Genomic DNA, 21,531 nt, shown 5'->3' on the forward strand with positions numbered 1-21,531 from the left:
CAAACTGTTCCTCAACATGTTTCATACCACCATGTGGTCTCCATAAGAAAAGACATCTAGACCTAAGTATAATTTGGGTGTTCGGTATGTTTAAAAGAAAAACCCCAAAACACAACAAACTGCAATATGGGAGGGCTGGTCTCTTTTTCAGATATGATACTTACAGTTGTCTGTCAGTTACTGGACATGCAATCTGGTATACTACTAAGACTCACAAGATGAGCTCCTGAAATCACTTTATTTGCTTGCTTGTAAGGGAACTATGCTTAAATCTGCAGTGATGGAACCAGGTCAACCCCACAGGAGGTCTGTTTGTTCTGATGTCAGGTGGAGCCATGTACCACTTGTCCTTACTATGGCAATTTGTTTCTATTACTTTCTCTGAGGTTCAGCTAAGGTAAAATAGATTTTTCAACACATAAGTTAGACTGAAATCAGTAAAGAACACTCCCAAGTATTAAGTCAGCTTGCTCTCAAAGCTAGGCAAGCTCAATGGTGGCAATTCCTTCTAAGATCATTTCTGTGCCTGAGTTAAGTTGTGAAATAAATTACGAGGTCAACATAATGCTGCTGGTGAGGGAGAACAGACAAGGTTGTCTTAAAATAATCAGTTTAATTAACTGCTTCTGAAATAACTGGCCTGCATATTAATGATGTCCCTCTTATTAATTAGGCAGTACTAAAGTACTGTGCTGAATAGTCTGTTGTAAGGGAGAAGAGAATTCACTTGTTACTTCAGGAAGGTTTATTTCCGTTTCCCTCTCAAGCCTGAAACAGTCCTTGCCAGGCTTGAATGGGAACAGGAGGATACTGTTGTTTCCATGTTGAGGTTTGCCACTCTCAATTGGCCTGGACGCTTTTCAGTTGTAATTATGCAGATATGATGAATGCTAAGTGATAGAATGGGACCACTTAACTCTGATAGGTTCTTGAAGCAGCCAGCGCTAATTGAGGGAAGTCATGTTAAGTTGCAGTGGGACAGTTTCACAAGGACAGAGTGGCCCCAGCATGTAGAGCTGAGAGTGTTCTCAGTATTTTGGCACATATTGAATTTGGCACCTCCTTCGTTCTCACCCTCTGCCTTTTATTTCAGGTAACAAGTCGAAATCACTCTTGTGTTCCAGTGAGGGGGTGGGTTTATAGCAGTTGGAGGGGAGCAGTTTTAATGTCCACTTCTATTTCCTTGCACTCTATTACATGAGTAACACACGTAAGGAAACTGGTAACCTTAAGAATGAGAAAAAAGATGACTGGAGATGCCAGAACATGTTAATAGGAATATAACCAGATCAGCAATTTCCAAAGTCAGTAAGTGTGTCCAGTTGCTCTGATGGATCCTCTCTGCTCATCCAAGTAATTGCAGAGGAACTGGAGGTGCTTAAGACTCATAACAGCGCTCCAGGCTGAGGGAGCTGTAAAGTGAAAATTTCATACAGTGAAGCATCTAGTTCTGTTGAGCAAAGATTTAAACCAAAAAAGGTTACTGCTGTAGTAAGCACCTTTGCAAAATTGTTTCAGCAAAGCATTGTGTTTCTTTAAATGGAATTCAGGGATGATTTCTGTGCATGAGTGAGTGCAAGTACTCAGGGAAAACCAATTATGAATGCACTGCTGAAGAGAGGCTGCTACTATTAAAAGTTCAACTAGCCACAAGCATGTAAGCCATGTATGCTTCTGAGACGGCCCCAGAGAAAAAGCTTTTTTGAGACTGTATATACCATGAAAAACTGTCCTAAACTTGCAGCAAAAATACATGTTGGTAGCCTGAGCCCACTGTAGGTATTTTTTAGATAACTTCCACTGAAGGGTTAGTTATCCGCTCATATTACTTGTTTAAAAGTCCTTTTGGAAAGATTGATGACACATTAGTAAACTTGTACAACTCTGTATTCAAAATCAGTCTCTACAAACAGGTCACCTAATTCATTTAAAATTACTTCTTTAGGTTTCGGAATGCACAGAAGAAAACTCTAACTGCACATTTCATCACAAAAGTCAAATGACTGAAGACAGTGAGTCAACTTCCACAACAAAAAGGACTTAGACATGCCATTTACTAGTGACTAGTGTAGATTAGCTTTTTGTGAGAGGAGAAGAACATGCATTTCATAAAAAGCATTGCTGTTTTTATTGCAGCTTGACAGCATTACCATGAATCATTTGTCAACAGCTTGAAAAAAGCAGTTAAGCCTGTCCACAACAGTGCAAGAGGATACTAGTTATCAGCTGATGAACAGCAGCTTAACTCTACCACATTCAACCCAGGTCAGATGATCTAGAACCTTAGCCTGAATGAAAGCTCACCAAAATTATTTTTTTACATCTTTAACACGCAGCTAATGATTTTTAAACAAGTATAACCACAACCTCAGGTAGGTAGAGGTGAAATGCCCACAAGATATAACTGCATTTTCACATGCAGGGATCAGAGGGAGATGATGACATCTCAGGTGAATTTGCGTACAAAGGTTTCACCACACCCTCTCTCAACCAGTCTATGCTGGCAAGCTTTTACTCAGTGCAAAGAGGCTACAAAACTATGAAATAATCTTTAAAAAGGTAGTTTCAGAAAGCTTTATTGAATACTTCCTGATTTGTTACAGCATCAGTATATTACGTTTTGCATTAACCTGCTTTACACTTTCAAACCAGTTTAGCACAATGTTACAGGAACTCTGTACTATCATCTTAGGGAACAAATACAGTTTGTAAGCACATTTAGTAGAGTTTGAGTGTGACTGTAACAGGCCTGAAGACAGGATTGCTTTGTCACATGACACCACAGCTAAAGAAAGCAGATCTCTTAAAACAGTGTCGTGCTGGTAAACCATATGGCTAGTCCAAAGGCTCTTCCCTTCTGCTATCCTGACCAAAAAAAGCCAGGTGCCTCCCTATGCTGTCACACTTGTTCATCCCAAACCCAGGCTTGTAGCAATTCCGGTGGTAATTAAGAAATTTGTTCGTTTATTATAGAAGTGAGACAAATTCACTTGATAGAGACTATCACAACTTTGTGCAGATGATATTGCATAAGTGAGGAAATAATTCTATTTGGGATTCTGAAGTCCAACATTATTATTTAAAATACTTTTTCATATTAATTTCCTATGAACTTTGTATGTCTGCCTTGTGCAATTAACTTTCCTGTTGCCTTATTTGTTAAATCCACGGTGGCAAATGCAAGAGTTCTTCCTTGCTTCAAAATCTGAGCTGTAATCAGTATCTCTTCTCCAATCTTAGCAGCAGAAGTGTATCTTCAAGGAAGAAAAAAAGGAACAGGTAAGAGACTGTACAGAGGATAAATTCAAGAATATTCCTGCATTTTATATTATCATGAAGGAATTAGCAGAAGTGGGTAATAAAGACACATCTCTGTCTGCCTGCTGACTTGTAAACCCCTACTTAATGGATTTGAGCTCCTCTATCTACTGGCAGTGGTAAGTAAGTGTAAGAGTTCTCTGAGAAAATGGAGGCTAGAAAGAAACCCTTTTGCTTGGTTCTGAGGAAAAGTCCGTTTTGGAACAGAAACAATGAGGTATCCAAGACTTCAGTTAAAAGTTCAGCTCCAAGTCCTGTTCCAACCACTGCTGGCTCCCTACAGCCTTTCTAAACTAGTCTGGCTGCTTCAGCTCTGCAAAATGTCATTGTTACAAAAGCTCCAGAAGGTCATTTCTGTATGGAATCATAAGCATAGGTTAACTGTTTCCCATACTCTGGTTAGAGGAAAGTCATGGAAATCTGGGCAGCCCTCAAATGCTGTTTCCATTCATTAGACAACTCTTTGTTTTTATTTACATGAGCAGGAGGGTGTGCTTTTAAAACACACTCTTCAGGGAATAGGAAGAAATTTCCCCACAAAGAATTCCCCTGGAAAGAATTAGGAGGAACATGATCCAACCATGATCTGAGGTAAGGGAACAATATTCAAATGTTAGAACTGCAGAGGGAAATGAAAAATTGCTGGATGTTCATCTTGTTGAGATAAATTTCATCAACCAGTCCATTTTTATACACGATGCCATGTCACAAGAATGTCAGTCACGCCTAACACTGATGTAGCACCAGCTCCATTGGTTGACAAGGGCAGGATTTCAGCCTTGTCTCATTTCCAGAAGCTGCTGCTGATCCTCTTGTGGTTACCAAAAAAAATACTTCTGTTTCTCTCTGTTCTTTCCATTACTGAAATAGCTTCCTCATGACAACTTTTTAAAAAGCTCCTTCCCAAAAAGGAAAAAAGTTCTTATAACAATATTTGATATCCAATCTCACTTGTTCAATGAAAGCAGTAATCCAAGTTAAAAAAAGCTGTTAATATTGCTTCATGTAACATTGCATAAAGGTAATTTTGGATCACCTCCAAAGACAGCACTTTCTTCAGATTTCAGCCCTTCTGTAATTGGGTGGACATAACTGATAGTGTCAATAATTCAGATGTTGGCCTCTTGTTATACTACTGCAGGGAAAACCCATAATCATAGGAGAATTTTAGGTTTTAATTTCCAGTAAGATCCTAGTCATCACAGTGGTAGTATGAAGCTTAAATAGGTGCTTAATCCCATCTGCCCAGTGGAGAAATCAGAAGGTGCTGGGAGAGAAAGGAGGGAACCTGGTAAAGATACAGATCATTCCTCACACACTTATAAAGCTTTTTTTAAAAAAGATTTTTAATGCTCTGTGTTAGTTATTCCAAGTAGGATTTCTTCAGTTCCAATTGGTCCTAATCTCTTCATTAAAAGTAATGAAGCAAAGCTGACAAGCTGCAATAGCATGATCCAAGAAAGTTTCAGAACAACCGGTTTTTTTAAGACACTTTGAATTTTCATTACAGGAAGAACTATTCTCAGTTTAAAACTACCTTAAAATAACCTAGAGCAAAGGAATCTTCTTCCACTGAGAAATTCTGATTCAATCTGTAATTCACCCTCTATATGAGCACACAACAGAGGTAAACTCTTTCCTCCTTTAATATTTTTCTCTGGTTTATGGACTAATACTAAAAAAGGGTTTATATAAAGCTGCTTACCCTAGACCTTGGGTTTTGAGGAGACATTAACATATCTGCACAAGTGAAAACTGAAACCAAACCGATTTCTTAAGACTAAAATTGACCACATATCAACATCCCTTTACATTCTATGAAGGAATGGGCACTGTCTCTTAAACACATGTAACAAGTAAAAGCTTAAGAAGGTCCAACTCAAATGGCAGTCGCCAAAAATACACACACAACCCCCTTAATTAAAAAATAAACAGGACTTCTGAAACCAAAGAAAACACACATTTTCAATGAGTGCCACAGCACAGAAATGATGTACAATGGAGTCAATAGGGGAAGAAAAGTCAGCATATTTTAGTAAACATGGTGGATGATACCTACGTGATGTTCATGTCCACACTGACCCCAGGCACTGCTCTTTCTGTGTACAGCAATGCTGCTGTTGACACCACATCCACCAGTGTGGCTGTCAAACCTCCATGTAATGTGCCACCTCTGTTTGTATGTTCCTCTTCTACTTTCATTTCACAAACAACTTTTCCAGGAGTTGCAGATTGAAGTTTCATCTGTATAACCAAAAAAAAGGAATAAAAAGCTTACTGACAAGCAGTACCAACACCTAATATTGCCCTCAATCAAATTGAAAGTAAATTTTGTCTGACTCTGGACTCATGAGACAAATTAAAAGACAGAAAATATAGTTAATTCAACTGTCCCATTAGATATTTCCATACATTTTGAGCAGAAGACTGCTGCCTTAGAAAAATGTGTACTTCTAATGCAGACAAATATTTAAACTGACAGCTTAACAAAACTTCAATACTTGCTATGCTGTCAGGAATTCCTTAGGAGGAAACTGTCTTCAGTTTTCCTTTAGCTTTAATCTGTGAGTGAAAAGCCAGATTAGAGGGAACACAAAACTGCTCTGAGTATCTGTGTGTACCATAGTTGTGAAGGCATATTTGTTAGCTCACAAAATGAAAAGGAGACCACCAGTAGTTCATTAATCATTATATTAGAGCAACCTCAGTAAAAATCAATTATTTTGAAATGAGCATTAGAAATACTAATCAGATTGGCCTCCCTGATGGGAAACTCCTATCTGTGAGTAGAAGTATCCAAGGCTGTATCACAGTGTTACAGCATCATTATCTGCATATACAGTTTTATTCAAGCCCATAATTGGGAAATACAGAATTACAGTTCACCTACAGTACCATGCTTCCCCCTGTAACCAGAAAAAGAAGCTGGAATTTTGAGACCAAGAAGTTACTGCAATTCAGTATTTTAAAATCTGTATTTAAATTTCTTCAGTTAGTAGCACTATATTTAAAATCTGAAAGGAGATGCAAAACTGGGGTAAGTTCCACATCTATATATACCTGTGTAACTAAGACTTTGAAGTGCCTTTAGGCTATTAAAAGTGAAATGTGGACATATTTTATATTTATTCCTACTAATTTTCAGGTTTTTTACAAGGGCTTTTTTTAACTTGAATGTTTCCATTCTGTTACGAGCTGATTTAAATCTTTTTTGATCTTAAAAGTTATTAAGATTGAAATGTTTCTAGTTTCACTGTTCCTTATTTATAATGCAATGTAAGAGCTCTGTTTCACCCTTTCTGATAAGCCAAAGTTTATCCAAATTTTGCAGACAAATGCTACTAAATCAGTGATGATGTAGTACAGTCTTCTAATGGAAAAAGCTGGTATTAAACTGAGAGGAAATTACTGAGGCAACATCCTAAAACAGAAACGGCACCTATATCAATGAAAACCCAAAGTCCTAAATCAGGCATGCTGCACTGCACTGAAGGCCTAGGCTTCTGACAGAATTTTTAAGGAGGACTTTACTGATGCTCAACGCTGGGAGCAGATGGCTTCCACTCCCATCAGGGACTGGTGCTCCAACCCACCAGCAAGGCGAGGAAAGCATCTGGTCCCATTTGTCATTGCTCTGATCTGGCACTACATGCCTGCTCTCCTCGATGAAAATAGTTCAGTACTTGAACGCTTCCAGGACCTATTCAGCTAGAGCTGCAGGTCTGTGCTTCTCCCAGCCCTGCTGTGCTTGTCCTCCCATGCGTCTGCCTCGGGGAACAGCACACTGCTTCAGCTTCCAGGCTTTAAACACACAGTCACTAAACCCTGTGTAGATACCACATTGGAGTTAAACCAGAAACTAAGTCTGAGGCTGGAGATGAAAGGTTTCAGACTAAAATGTGTCATCTCCAGAATATGAAAAACCTTGAGTCATTTAGTTATGGTAAGAGAGATTTCAGGTATCTCCCAGAAAAGCTGCAGTTACTTTTAATTCAAACTCAACTGTACTTTTATTGTTATTATCATCAGGTTCCTAGCATCCTAATTCTAGAAGGTTGCAGGAAAAATCTAAAAGTATTCCAGAGCAAGATAGGAAGCCTGTCTCCCAAGGCTCACTTCCAGCCAGTTACCTTTATGAGCTGAAATGCTAATACTTGCTCACCGCTTATCAGGATTTAAAAGGAGTGTAAAGTTATGACGGTGAAGTGGTGACTAAGAACTAAATGGACTCTATGAATAAACCATCTTCTTAAAGCTTTATATATTTTTTAAAAACTTTATATTTGCCAACACATCTTGGAAAAACACGACTGTAAGAATTACTTTGTGAACAGTTGATTTCTATTAAATGTATCAGATCACAGAGCTGTCAACAAAAGCACTGCTTCCATTATAACATTTGCTCCTCCACAAAGCAAAGTATATGAATCTTTACATGGCTGGTTTTCTTAGATATATTTACTCCATCACTCCATGTCACAGTTACACAAACAAATAAAAATTAAAGGGAAAATTTAATGAGAACACTGAAACTGCTTCACAGACCTTTACTACACAGCAGCTATGCTACCGCATACTACACAATTTACCATGTAAATGAACACTAACTTCAACTTTTCTTTGAGCATAATGTCATCAGCATGACACTGCAGCAGTACCAGTCAACTACACTGCTTTACACCAGAAGGTATAGTGAAGGTATAGTGTAAGGGCTTGTGTAGAAATTCAGAGAGCACTGGGGTGTGCATTGTGCTTTCAGTCTGACTTCAGGCTGAGCTGTGAGATGTCATAACGAGCTACCTTTTTAACTTTAAACAGGGAGAAGTTTATTTCACAATTTCACGGTCCCGGAAGTTAGCCGCTTCGCATGTACTGCGAAGGAAAGAATGCCACTTGCTGAATGACTCCTGAAGGTTATGCAGTACAGTCACCTTCAGAGAGCTGCTGGAAGGCAGCTGGGTATCTAACGAGTTACTGAATAACAACTGAGTTATCATTCTTATTATAGCAACTCTGTTTTCTACCCCGTGTTAGCACCACGGCCACACACCCCCGTTCCGAGGCCTGCCATGCCTGCAGCCCGCAGCCCCGCCGAGGCTCGGCCCTCTGCAGCCCCGGCGGACTAACCCCCTGATCCCGGTTCAGCCTGTTACTCTGCAAGGGGACAGAAGGTCGTATAAACGAGCTGCCCTCCAAGTGCCCGTACCTTGCGGAGCACCCGGTCGAAGCCCTGCGACTCCAGCATGTACTTCATAGCCTCCTTCAGGCTCTCCACCGTGAACCCCATGCTGCCGCCCCGCTGACCGCCCGCGCCCCGGAACGGCAACCCCGGCGGGCGGTGCCTCCCCGCGCCTTCCGCCGCAGCCATGGAGGAGGGAGCTGAGGCGGCGCCGAGCCCGCCGCCGGCGGGGCAGAAGCGGGAGGAGGAGGAGGAGGCGCTACACGTCGCCAAGCGGAGGAAGGTGCTGTGCTCCGAGTTCGCCGCCATCACCAGCAGCGACGCGGCCGTGGCTCGCCGCTTCTTGGCCGGCAGCGATTGGCACATGGAGGTACGGCCGGGGCCGGCGGGGCCGCGGGGTGCCCGGCGGCGGCCCTTCCCTGCCACCCGCCCCTGTGTTTCAGAGAGCGCTGAACGCCTATTTCGACCCGCCGCGGGGGACGGAGGCGGCGGCGGGCGGGGCGGCCCCGGGCAGCGCGGACACCGGCAGCTGGTAGGTGATAGGGACAGGGGGATGCGGCAGGAGGAGGCGGGACGGGGGTCGGGCAGCGGAGCCTCCCCGGGTGCAGGCAGGTTCCCCGAGGCGTAACCTGGGGTGCAGCGCTGCCCTCCCGCCTGGCATCGCACCTCAGCTGACGTGTACCGAGACAGGTGATTCCTGTTCCTTTTCTGCACCCGTTCTTGTCCTTTCCCGGCGTTTCTCTCCCTTTGAGAGGCTGTCAGGCTTTTGGGCTGCATTTTCCCTCTGTGGATCCTCTGGATTGGTGGATTGCGAGCCCCTAGGTGAAGGCACAGGCACATTTTCTTCTCGTTGCCTCGTCTTGTGCAGCAATACATATACAGAGATTTTACCGTACACACATTTGTATATGTGTAATTTATGCATATTTGTATTATACTAGATGTATGCATATTTATATTTCTATAAATAAACTTGGCAGGTACATGCACACCTTGTTAAATGTACCTGTGAAAATTAAGATGTAAGATTCGTGTCTTACATACACAATCTCATAGCACACCTGGACTGAATGTACACGGTGTACTGAATGTATTGATCTGCATGTGGAATTGAACTTTTCCAGACCTCTGCCTGCCACGGTTTAACCCCAGATACCAACTAAGTAGCATGCACCCGCTCACTTGGACACCCTCACACACCACCACTCTCTCAGTGGGGTGGGAAAGAGATTTGAAGAAAAAAGATAAAATCCATGGGTCGAGGTAAAAACAGTTTTATAAATAAAATAGTCATAATAATAATAATAGAAAATAATTTCTAATGACAAGGGAGATAACAAAAAGAGAGAGAGAAATGGAAGCCAAGAAAGGTAAGTGATGAACAGTACAGTTGTTCACCACCGACCGAGTGATGCCCAGCCCATCTCTAAGCAGCAGTTGGCTCCTCCTGGCCAATCCCCTCCAATTTCATTCACTGAAGGTGATGATCTATGGTATGGAATATCCCTTTTTCCAGTTCAGGGCCGCTCTCCTGACCATGTTTCTTCCCAGCTTCTTATGTACCTGGTAGAGCGTGGGAAGCTGAAAAGTCCTTGTCTTGGGGTAAGTTAGCAGCAAAAACATCAGTGTATTATCAACATTATTCTGACCAGGTTTGCTTGGCAAGGTTTTGATAGTGAGGCGCTACAGGGTAGCTCCTTTGAGAAGCTGCCAGAAGCTTCCTCTCTGTCCGACAAAGCCATTGTCAGCTGACTTCAGGACAGACCCGCTGTGGAACGAGGCTGCGCCCATCAGCGATGGTGGTAGTGCCTCTGAGATAATGTACTTAAGGTTAAAAAGTTGCTGTACAACAGCAACTGCAGCAGAAGAGAGAACTGAAAACAGCCCTGCAGACACCAAGGGTCGGTGAAGAAGGAAGGGCGGGAGGTGCTCCAGGTGCAGTACTCCCTGGGCTCTGGAGGACCCTACACTGCAGCAGGTGGATACATGAAGAAGGCTGTGATCCTGTGGAAAGCCCACACTGGAGCAAGCTCCTGGCAGAACCTGTGAGCCTGTGGACAGAGGAGCCCATGTTGGAATAGGTTTGCTGGCAGGACTTGTCACCCTGTGGGGAATCCACTCTGAAGCAGCCTGTTCCTGAAGGACATAGGGAAAGAGTGGGACTATGGGGAAAGGGTTGAACTACTCAAGTGCTTTGGATTACATTGGTCACCATCTGATTAACTGAAACCAGAATGGTAAATGTTATCTTGTGTCTATAAGGAGGAGGAAGAACCACTTCCTTCACCTGTGTAGCACAGCTCTATGACTGCAGCCTGTATGTTTTAGTTACTGCACTTTTCAATGATGTTGAGATCAATACATGCTTTAGAAGATACGGGAGGTAAGCACAGGTAGGTTAGTATTATGCGTGGTGACAAACAAGTACACTCTCTCTTTAGCATTGACCTCACAGCAGATGCAGCTACAAGTAATGCTATTGTTGGTAGTGCAGACTCGCAGCAAAAAGAGGACGACAGCAGCTTCTCACTGATCACCTGGAACATTGATGGGCTGGATCTAGGAAATCTGAAAGATCGAGCTAGAGGGGTCTGTACGTACCTGGCATTGTAAGTGTAGCCTCCTCTTTGTATTGTCATATACCTGGTTTCAACAGGGGGAAAAAAATGCTTCTTGATTTAAGTATTTACAAATCTTCATGCCCCAATTATCTTAATGTTAGATGCAACTGTACAATCACCTTATAAATCCTGAATAGCTGAGAGTTGTTATACTGACTGTAAGAGGTGTGAACCTATGTAGTGTCCCAGAGGTTAAATATTTTGAGATGGCTTTTAAAAGTCTAATAATGAGCAATATTGTTTAAGTTGCAATTGTACATTACAAACATACGTGTATCCCATACATGAAAAGGGAAAAACTGCAAGAAACTTGCAGTAGTGTGAATAACTTCGTGCTAGAGCAAACTGAAACAGCAACAAAGATTTTTTAGTGCGTTGTTTTCTCTTGTGGTTACTGTTAGTTGCCTTATCAAAAAAAATGTGCAATATAAAAGCAATAGAATCTGTGCTTACCCTTTATTTTTATAGTAATGGGAGCCTGCCTGGAATATACTGATGAGGAATTTAACCGTGACATAAACTGATGTATCTTAATACAGTAACTTCCCTGTGTAGATTAAGTTGCTTAAGCAAGTAATAATTTCCTGTCAAAACAGCAGAAACCCCTTAAATAAAATCAAATTTCACTTGGTTTTGTTAACCTGGAGTGGTTGGAATCTTCAGGAGAAGATGTCCCAAAGCTATTTTGCAGCTGCTTAAGTTGAATTCCTTATGTATGTAGTATATGAAACCTGCAAGGTCATGGTATAAGGAAGTCATGCATTTTATTACCATGTCAGTTTCATGTTCCTAATAATAATTGTTTCCTCCCTTTTAGTAATGGTGATGTCTACGTGCTGCTAAATACAATTCAGATAGTTTTTTCTTTTTTAAAGAACAGATTCTTACAAAACCTAGGAAGATGAGGGCAAGGTGCACCTGAAGTCCCTGACTTTGTTCCATTGTGGCCTCAGAGTGTTGCGGTACTACTTCTCAGTCATTAATTGAAATTTTTCTTGCCTTGCTGATTTCAGATACCGTCCGGATGTTGTGTTTTTACAGGAGGTCATCCCACCACACCTCTCTCTTCTCCAGATGAAAGCAGGCAATTACACTATTATTCCGGGTAAGAGAAAAAACCCACGGTTGCTAAAGACAAAAACCAGAAAATAAAGTTTGGGTTTATTCTGTCTCCCTTGCCAAAACCTCCAACCATTTTAAAGAACATAAGGAGTAAAGTGAAGAGGGAAGCACTCAGTGTTTCTGTGTTTTGGCATCAGCATATAGCTTGATGCAAATTATGCATGTGAAAAGCTTGCTTTTCTAGCATTTTCCTTGTAATTTTTTCTGCATTTTGAAAGACTGGTAGCAAGGGTAGCCAAAAAGTACTATAGATAAGTAGTTTTTTAAGTATTTGCATTTAAAACATCTGAAGAAAATCAGACCATTATTACACAACTTTTCACTAATGACTTAAAAATCAACGTATTCTCACAGATCGTGGTAAAAAGGTCTCTTTCAGAACCTTAACTGTCTAATGGCACAGCAGAAGATATCCTCAAACCTTTCTTTCCTTGGTCATCTTTAGGTAACATAGATGAGTATTTCACTGTCATAATGTTAAAGAAATCAAGAGTGAAGCTGCTGAAGCATGAGGTAATACCTTTTCCCACAACTGCCATGAAGAGGAACCTTTTGGTTGTGCATGTGAGTGAATCAGGATGTACTAAACAGCTGTACTTCTGCCTTCCAAAAAAAAAAATCCCAAGAAAGGCTGAACTGGCTTTTTCTCTATGACAGTCTCAAACAGCAGAAAAACTTCTTCTCCAAGCATACAAACCCAGTTGCATTTGATACTGACAAATCTTTTATGCAAGTTACTTACCATACTTTATTTTCAAGTCTCATAACCTCTGAAAACAAAACTAAAAGCCTGTATCCTTCTGTAAGCCCCTTTTCTTCAATGTAAAACGTGTATGTGTAATAATAGCCAGAGCTCTGTCATTCAGTAATTTGCTTTGTGATTAGATTTTTGTCATTGAGCTTCTTATCATGATGCAGGTAGTAACACTGCCTCTTTGTTTCACACATAGGTGAGCGTATCTGGTGTTGAACTTTGCCTTATGACCTCTCATCTGGAGAGCACCAAAAATCACTCTAAGGAGCGTATAAAGCAGCTGCAAATAGTGTTAAATGAAATGCAGAAGGAGTCTGAGTCCACCACTGTTATATTTGGAGGGGATACAAACCTCAGAGACAGCGAGGTAAATAAAAATAAGCAACTTTGCTATCTAGAGAAGGTATTCTGACAAAACCTTCTCAGGCTTTTCTGCTGCCTTTATGAGAAATTACCTGCTTAGGCAGAACAGAGGTATTCAACACTTATTCTTAAAATTTGGGACTGTAGAAGTAAGTAGACGTAAGCATTGTTATGGCTGAGGTGATTTATATGGAGAGCCCTTCCCAGTAACAAAATGCTGTATTAACAATAGTTATATCTGAGCAGGTGCAGGCAGATTTGATGGAAGTTTTGACCTCAAAAACATCTTCTGATTTTGAGAACCTGATCTTTACTTGTTCAACTCTCCAATTCCTTGAGCTTCTAGAATCAATGAAGGAAGAGGGTGCTCTGGAGAAATAGATCTTAATCCCCCGTAATCAAGACATTCAAAATTAGAAGTAGTTTTTGGCTTCTGATACTAAAAGTGAAATTTGTGCATTATTACTAGAAGGTCAGAGTTTCAGCTCTCCCTATCATAAAATTCCATTGCAGTGAACTGGAACAACACTGGTTTAGGAAACATAGTGCGTTGACCCCTATACCTCAACATTTCAGAGCTGAAAATTTATTTTGGAACATTTTTTGGATTTAGGAAGTGCTACAGGAATTGGTTATGCTTAGAGTATCTGGAGAAATACCATAGTTTAGAAACATCTCTAACATCTTTGATTTTTAGCAACTTACATTGTGCAGAAAAAAAAGCAATGCTGTGGCGATTCAGTTGTCCTTTTTTAAGGTACAATTTGCGAATTCAGTATCTTGTGGAATTTTTTTCCTCCTTCTGCCTTCAGGTTACTAAACTTGGTAACTTACCTGACAACATTAAGGATGTGTGGGAGTTTTTGGATAAACCTCAGCACTGCCGCTACACTTGGGACACGCAGTCCAACACCAACCTGAATGCAGCCTACAAGTGCAAGATGAGGTTTGACCGTGTTTACTTCCGGCCTGCAGTGGAAGGGGGGCATTTTATTCCACGAAGCATGGACTTAATAGGTTTGGAAAAACTAGACTGTGGCAGGTTTCCTAGTGATCACTGGGGTATTCTGTGTAATTTTGATGTTATATTATAAAAAAGAAAAAAAAGGCTTGCAGTATTAGTTTTTAAGTGATTTATTCTTGTTTTTACAAAATTTTATGCTCTCAGTTTAAGGTAGGGCATATTTAAGTTCTCAACTCTAATATGTTCTTTGCTCTTGGCGTCTGCAGGAATGGCTTCATTTCAAGCCAGGTTTCCCTTTTCTCATTGTATGCATCCTTTCTTAAATCACGTTTTAAAATATTTATTTTTAACAATATCTGCGAAACCAAACATTGTAGTTTTAAAATGGCAGGAAAAACCTGTAAATAAACATACTCAGTGATTTCAAAGACACTTATTTTGGCATGTATTATGATCTCATAATAAAGGCTGCTTTTTTGTATTTTAAGACTACTTTTATTGTGCCTTCATTGTTTATTTTATAACCGTTGCCATTATCCTTTACAACCTTGTCTTTTGTAAGTGGTTTTGCATTAGCTTCTGAAGTTTGTGTTGAATGTACACACCCGTTCAGGCAAGACAGAGAAGGAGCTGAGGAAGGAATGACTAGAGTCTTACAAAATAAGAGTTTCTTAAGTAGAAATCGAACTACTATTAAACAGATTTAAGAACAGTATGCCTTCTATTTGGCAAGAAAAGGGTATAGGCAGAAGTTGTTCACTTGGGATGGTGTATACCTTACTTTGTGTTTATTAGCCTGGATATGAGGTGCAGATTAAGACGTGTTTCAGTGAGCTCCTAGAAGCTCTTATAAACTGCTGGGCAAAGCCTGAACAGCTCAAGGCCTTGCTGACTTCGCAGATCAACCAGACCTTCTTACTCTAAGAACTGTGTAATAATCAATCTCATAGAAGCTGTTGTTCTATAGATGTGCAATGCACTAAGCTGATTTAAAAGGGAAAGCCTCCTAACTTTCTGATGTGAAGTTCAGTGCACAGGCATGGAGAAAAAGGAGAGATAACCCGTGAGTGATGTGAAGTGAACAGAATTTGACAGCCTGAATTCTTTTACTTCTTTTTATTGTTGTCATTTGTCTTTGGTCTTGAGCCCAAGGCTTACAAATAACTTTGTAAGTTATTTGCTGCACTACTGTGGTGGCTTGGTTCCACCTAGTAGCCAGTCTGCCACCCAGCCACTGTCTCTGTCCCCTTCCCCAGTGAGGTGGGAGGAGAAAATCAGACAAAAAAAAGAAAGCTTATGGGTTGAGATAAAGACACTTCCCAATTACCCTCCTGGGCAAAACAGACTTGGTTGGCAGAACTTAATTTGTTTCTGAAACACAGAAAGTTCGACTGGAACATGAAGAAGAACTTCTTTACTGTGCAGGTGGTTGAGCACTGGATCAGGCTGCCCAGGGAGGGGATGGAGTTTCCCTCACTGGGGATATTCAACAGCCTTCTGGACATAATCCTTACTAATGTGCTCCAGTGGGCTGACTCTGCTTGAGCCAGCAGGTTGGACTAGATGACTGCCAGTGTTCACTTCCAGCCTTACCCATTATCACATTCTGTGACATTAATTTAGGGCCAGTAAAAGTGTTTGACCATCCTTTCAGTAAAAATACCCATCCTGGTGTCCAGTCTAAACCTCTCCTGAACAAGCTAACCTTAAACTCCGCTTCCCCTCATTGCAGGAACAGGGAGGCTTGAGGTAGGTGTGGTTTTCTGTTCATTCAGCAGGAGGCCAGGTGACCTTCCTAAACAAGCAAATAAATCTCAGGATGTTAATTCATCTCCACAGAAATCAGCTGCAGAAGTCTCCTGTTCTGCTTTCACTTCTTTAAACAGCAAATTCCTTTTATTAAAGGTGAAAGAGAACAACCTGTTTTGGGAAGGATGTCCAATCCTTGATTGCTTTCAACATACCCCATTATTTTATAATAACTCAGCTTCAAAACCAAGGAAGGAGAAGTCACTGATACATTTTTAAACTCATGTTGAGCCCATAATCTCTTGTTTCTATTCCCAAATAAGTAGTTCTATAAGAAAGTGAAAAATAGGTAAAACTGCCAGGATTTTTCAACTGCCAGGATTTTCCTTCTGGGCTGAAAATGGGGCTGGCACAGATCACACATTATGACTTGCTCCATGACAGTCTTGTTCCTTACCAAGAGCCTTTGAAGAAATGTCATGGGGTTTGTTGTCAGGGCTTGCACCTCCTCCCTTTCCCTGGTAGTTCCAGCCGAAGGATTTGGGGGGGAAGGCAAAGACAGTTTGACTTTTCTAAAAGTGTTAGAGAAGGGGAAAGTACAATAAACTGATGTTTCATCACCAAGAAACACCAGTTTATATGGCCTTCTGTATTATGGCTGCTGTCGTTTCTGTGGGTGCACCTTCTGGACTATTTTGGAAGACATGAAAGAGGCTGACTCGTGGTGTTCTGGAATAGGTTTTTAAATTGGGAAAAAAAGAATGGGAAAAAAAGCTTTTTGAGTAGTGTGTGATCCAGCTGAATGCCTCAACTCCAGATCCATTTCTAGCATTGAATGATCCCTCCTTTGATCAGCAGTCTTTCTTAACCTTTGGAATAGATAGTGGGTGGGGACGTAACAGCAAGCAAAGACATAACATTTTTATGGGCCAATTCATTTTTATAATTACAAACAGCGGGTAAGAGGAAGGCTCAATTCAGTGCAATTAGTGGTTAGTCATTCTTTTAGAATGAGGAAATTATGCATACATCCTTTAAAAGCATTCTTGAACTACAGAAGAGGTGGTAATACTTTAATAAATATAAGAAGACATAAACACTAAATGTTTTATTGACTACTGGATATGAAGCAACACATCTTTAATTAAATGTACTTTAAACCACTTAATAAGCACCCAAATTACTGACAATCAAGAGCAGTCAGAGCCTTTAAATTAATTTGCCTCTTAACTTAATCATGATGTAAAAGTTAAAATATCTGCTGAATACAGCAACTAAAACTTAAAGGGGTAGAAACAGCAAAGTTAAACCAAACAAAACATTTCTTGGGCTGCAATTTGTAGTTTGATTTATTTTCCTGATTCAGTAACATAGTATTATGGCATCTATACATCCCAAAGGATTTATACAAACGTGAAAAAATGCAATAATCCTCCATATTAATAATCGTTACCTGTACTTGTGGAAATCATGTACTGTTGGAGGCATTATTTTATTAGTTCTTTGTTTCAGTTATCAAGAGAAGCAATTTCTTCTGAGAATCCAGCCAGTCTTAAACACTTCTACATCAAAAGAGCTTGAAGTTACTAAAAGAGAAGAGATATACCTAGAATAATGTTAAAGATATGGGGAGGTAAATAATAAATAGATAGATGTATTTAAAAAGAAAAAAAGGGGGGGAATAGCAACACATAAATTTCCCAAGGTTTTGTTCACTAAGAGTATAATAAATATTCATTAATGAAATGCACAGATTTCATCTTTTTATTTCCTGGAGGCAAAGCCTGTGTAACATCAGCTCAGAGCAAAGACTGCCAGTGACTGAGAAGTCTTCAGTGCAACACTGGCATTTGAGAAAGTAGGAGGCTTTAACAGGAGGTGCAGTAGGCAGAAACGCTGCTTAACTACAGCAATTGAAATGGAAGTTATACTGTTTGTGCAGTGATAGCACTTAAATGCAAGACAAAAAGGAAGGATTACACCATGCCATTATAACATTTTGCTCTATTCTATTTCCTGATACTATTACTGGTGGGACAGGGGCGCTAACGAAAACCTACTCAGAAATAATTTGTTGAGGCAGAAGCTTTACCTGGACCCGAGAGAAGATACTGCATGCAAGTACAGCTGGCAAGGCTGGACAAATACATCCAAGAAAGGAAACTCAGTTCCTTGTGGCTCTCAAAAATTCTCCCAATTATTGAAAAATCAGAAAAAAATCTGTCTCGGATGCCTCGGAGGCGAATGCAATCCTCCTTTTCAGTGTTGGCAGACACTTCCTTGAACTGAAACAGGTCAGAATTTTTTCCATTTAAGATGGAACGTGCGGAAAAAGGGTCTTTCTGCAAAAGCACTACACTATCTCACCAAGGTTTGGTAACCAAACTAGTGCATCTTTTAGACCTCCAAGCAGATGGCTGACTTGTGAACAAGGCAGATAAGCAGGGGAGAGAAGAGTTCATGGTGCCCAGAGGGCTGCACCAGCCCCCTGCAATGGTAGAAACCTCCCAGTAAATGCCATACCTTAAGTCAGGGCTTCCCTGCCACCAGCACCGAGTGGATGGCAGAAGGGCCTTTTGATGCAGATGGGATGGGTGCTTGCCAGGTCTCCAAACCACCCCTGGATGTCTTGCAGTGTGTTAGCTGTCCTGGTCGATGGCAGATTCGCAGGACTTTTGTCTTCCCAATGGAGTGCACCCACCTACTGTGGAAAGGAGCTGGAGGTGAATCAACATTGATTTCGTAGTCTACGTTTCAAAGCTCTTGGGGTCTTTAGAGAGCTTACATCACACTCAGCCTATTATTTCATCAGCGTTAAACCTATTATCTCATCAGTGTTATGAAAGGCAAGAATTGGCTCAGCAGGAAAATACCATCTTAGCCTCAGCCCTCAGCAGTAATCTGCTTTCTTGGTCTGCTCCTCAGTTTCATAGCATTTCTGGAGTGCACGGACAGTGAGTGGGCAACAGGAGCTGTTGCTGGGGTTCTCGGGTGGGAGCTGTTTGCTCTGATGCCTTTGTGTTTGCATGGGACTGGCTGCATCTTGTTTGTTCAACAGAGAAGGAAAGTCTGCTTGTGACAAAGCCAAGGGCACTGGACCAGCTACTGCCGTGCAGAGAAAGCACAGAGGGGCATTTGCTGCTTTCATCACTATCACTAAGATGGTGGGAGGCACCTCCTGACAGGACGAGAAGAGGGCTTATCTCCCTAAGCTTGCACTGCACCAAGGAGCCCTTTGCATACTTGCACAGATGGTTCAAAAAGCTCTAGCTTTGAGTATCCAAGTGAATATTTTTTCCTGCAGAAGAATCTGCAGCTATATCTGGTGCTTTTCCAGTCAGTAAAATTAGGAACTCACAAGCATGCAAAGCATTGGAGGACAATCATCTTCCCCCACTGGCTCTGTAAATCAACCCTGGGTGCCGACAGGAAGGCTGCAAGGCATGAGAAAAGGAGCTGCCTCGCAAAGGGCAGATAGCCAGGCTTCCTCTCTCCACACACACTTCCTTTTCAAAGCCGATCAGTCTTGATCAACATCAAAAAATATACAACATTCTCATTGATCTTTTTGGTGTTATTATTAGAACAATTATTTTTACATCAAATAAGCAGACTTCAGCTTCCCTAACTGTGGCTTAAACATGGAAATCACAGAAACTGAGGAATCAAAATTGATATAACAACATAACATGAAAAATATTTTAAATGCCATCAGACAATTTCTCCTTCATATATATCCACAAGAAGTATGGTATTACAGTTTAGAGATTAATATTCTCTCTTTACAGATCTTGTACCAAGGGAGATTTGAGTGTCTTCAGGAAAAGTCATGCAGCCTACTGTTAAAAAAAAATTTGGTAAGGTGGGAATCAGAAGGGAAGTAAAAAGACAAAGCAAAACAGTTGTATATTGAAGAGATGACATTTCTCTTTGCCTTTTTGACTAGTGATGAGAATCACTGCCTTAAAGCTAAATTAGTCCAGCACTGGAGAGATGCTTGTGGTTATCGTTCTATGGTGACACCATCATGGGCTGCACCATGTCCTTGTTTTGGTCTATCTACAAAAGCTTATCTGATGGGCCATGAGCCGGGAAAGAGCCAGGGAAAAATTTTTTTACTGGAGCAAGTTTTCCATTTCATCTCAGCAGCTTTCACTTCTTCACTGGCTCCTAGTGGTAATAATAGGGAAGAAGTAAATTCCATGCTCCACGCGTCTCTTCATCTAGCTACTGCACTTCAGCACAGAGTTTCCATACCTAGAGTATAAGTGATCTTGTGTTTTTGCTTTTGCTTTTGAGGAAAATCCTACCTTATTGACATCTGGGGATGCCCATAAGCAGAAGGAAAGAGTCAGGTCCATGAAAACTTGGGAAGCAGGTTTTGGAGCAGAGCTGGGAAAATTCCCTTCTGCAAGGAACAGATTACAACTTGCCACTGCAGGGCTGTCACCTTTCTGGTCTTTAGAGAGTGGAGAAGCCACTATTTTCATATTTCCATGTTTTACAGAACAGTAACTGGTAAAGCAGCAGGGATCATTCACACTTTAGGTGCGATGTGTTTTCCACAGGCCACCTGCTCCACTGGTCTGCAGTCTGGGATAGAAGACTGAAAAGTACTCATCTATCAAAAAGTTGCCCCATGCCCTTGTGGCTTAGCTGGGCACTGGACTGCTCCATACTGTAGCATTATCTGCCATTACAAAACATTCTGAGGAGAACAAGGGCCCCGAGTGATGTGTAACTGTTTTGATCAGATTGCAAGGAAGGAGAGTTTATTAGGACTGGCTGGCAAAGAAAACTCTGTGTTAGGCTTCTGTTAATAAACTTTGCATGCTTTCTGCTTTCTGAGCATGAAGCAAGGAAAAAAGAGGGGTTCTTTTTGTTGCAGGCTAATTTTTCAGGTCAAAAGATAGTCTGAATGGTCTTAATTATAAATATACAACAGAACCAAGGTGAAGCACAAATCATAGAGAATCCAGTAACTCTTTTCAATGGATCGGCTTCTCAGACAGTATCCTTTGGCAGAGGCTTTTCAGATTAGTTAACTAGGTTGAAAACAAAATGTTCCTTTCACAATGTATTTTTGGTTTGAAAGGGGATTGGTAGCTTTCTTCTGTCTGCTTGAAGCCTGCTGAGCTGCATGTACTGTACTCCCTCAAAGCTTGGTTCTTTGCAACTCTGAGAATAAAATACTGCACTTGCTCCCATTGACTGACTGAAATAAAATAATCTATGATGCCTGAACAAGTCTAAATGAAATAATAATAACCTTATTAGTGAAAACCAGATTGTTGATATGATAATTGAGCAGATTTATTGTCATCTCCTTGGACTAGTCTGCTGAAACAGCCTGCTGTTTTATTTAATCTCATATCAGAGGAATTGTGGGCATGGTAATCCATCATTAAACATCATTTAGCATGATGGATGAAAATGTCAGCTTTCCCAGCATAATCAATCC

The 21,531-nt window shown here is 41.0% G+C and overlaps 1 protein-coding gene across 1 annotated transcript; it reads left to right on the forward strand.

Annotated features, from left to right (window-relative positions):
* Positions 1–8,661: 8,661 nt before the first annotated feature.
* On the forward strand, positions 8,662–14,813 carry TDP2 (tyrosyl-DNA phosphodiesterase 2). Its single transcript, XM_048289613.1, has 7 exons — positions 8,662–8,867; positions 8,941–9,029; positions 10,939–11,106; positions 12,132–12,223; positions 12,686–12,804; positions 13,191–13,361; positions 14,170–14,813. The coding sequence occupies exons 1-7, from the start codon at positions 8,685–8,687 to the stop codon at positions 14,449–14,451; spliced, it is 1,104 nt and encodes a 367-aa protein (XP_048145570.1). The 5' UTR covers positions 8,662–8,684; the 3' UTR covers positions 14,452–14,813.
* Positions 14,814–21,531: the final 6,718 nt, after the last annotated feature.

The sequence above is a fragment of the Corvus hawaiiensis genome, chromosome 30 (genome assembly GCF_020740725.1).
Source record: "Corvus hawaiiensis isolate bCorHaw1 chromosome 30, bCorHaw1.pri.cur, whole genome shotgun sequence".
NCBI lineage: Eukaryota > Metazoa > Chordata > Aves > Passeriformes > Corvidae > Corvus > Corvus hawaiiensis.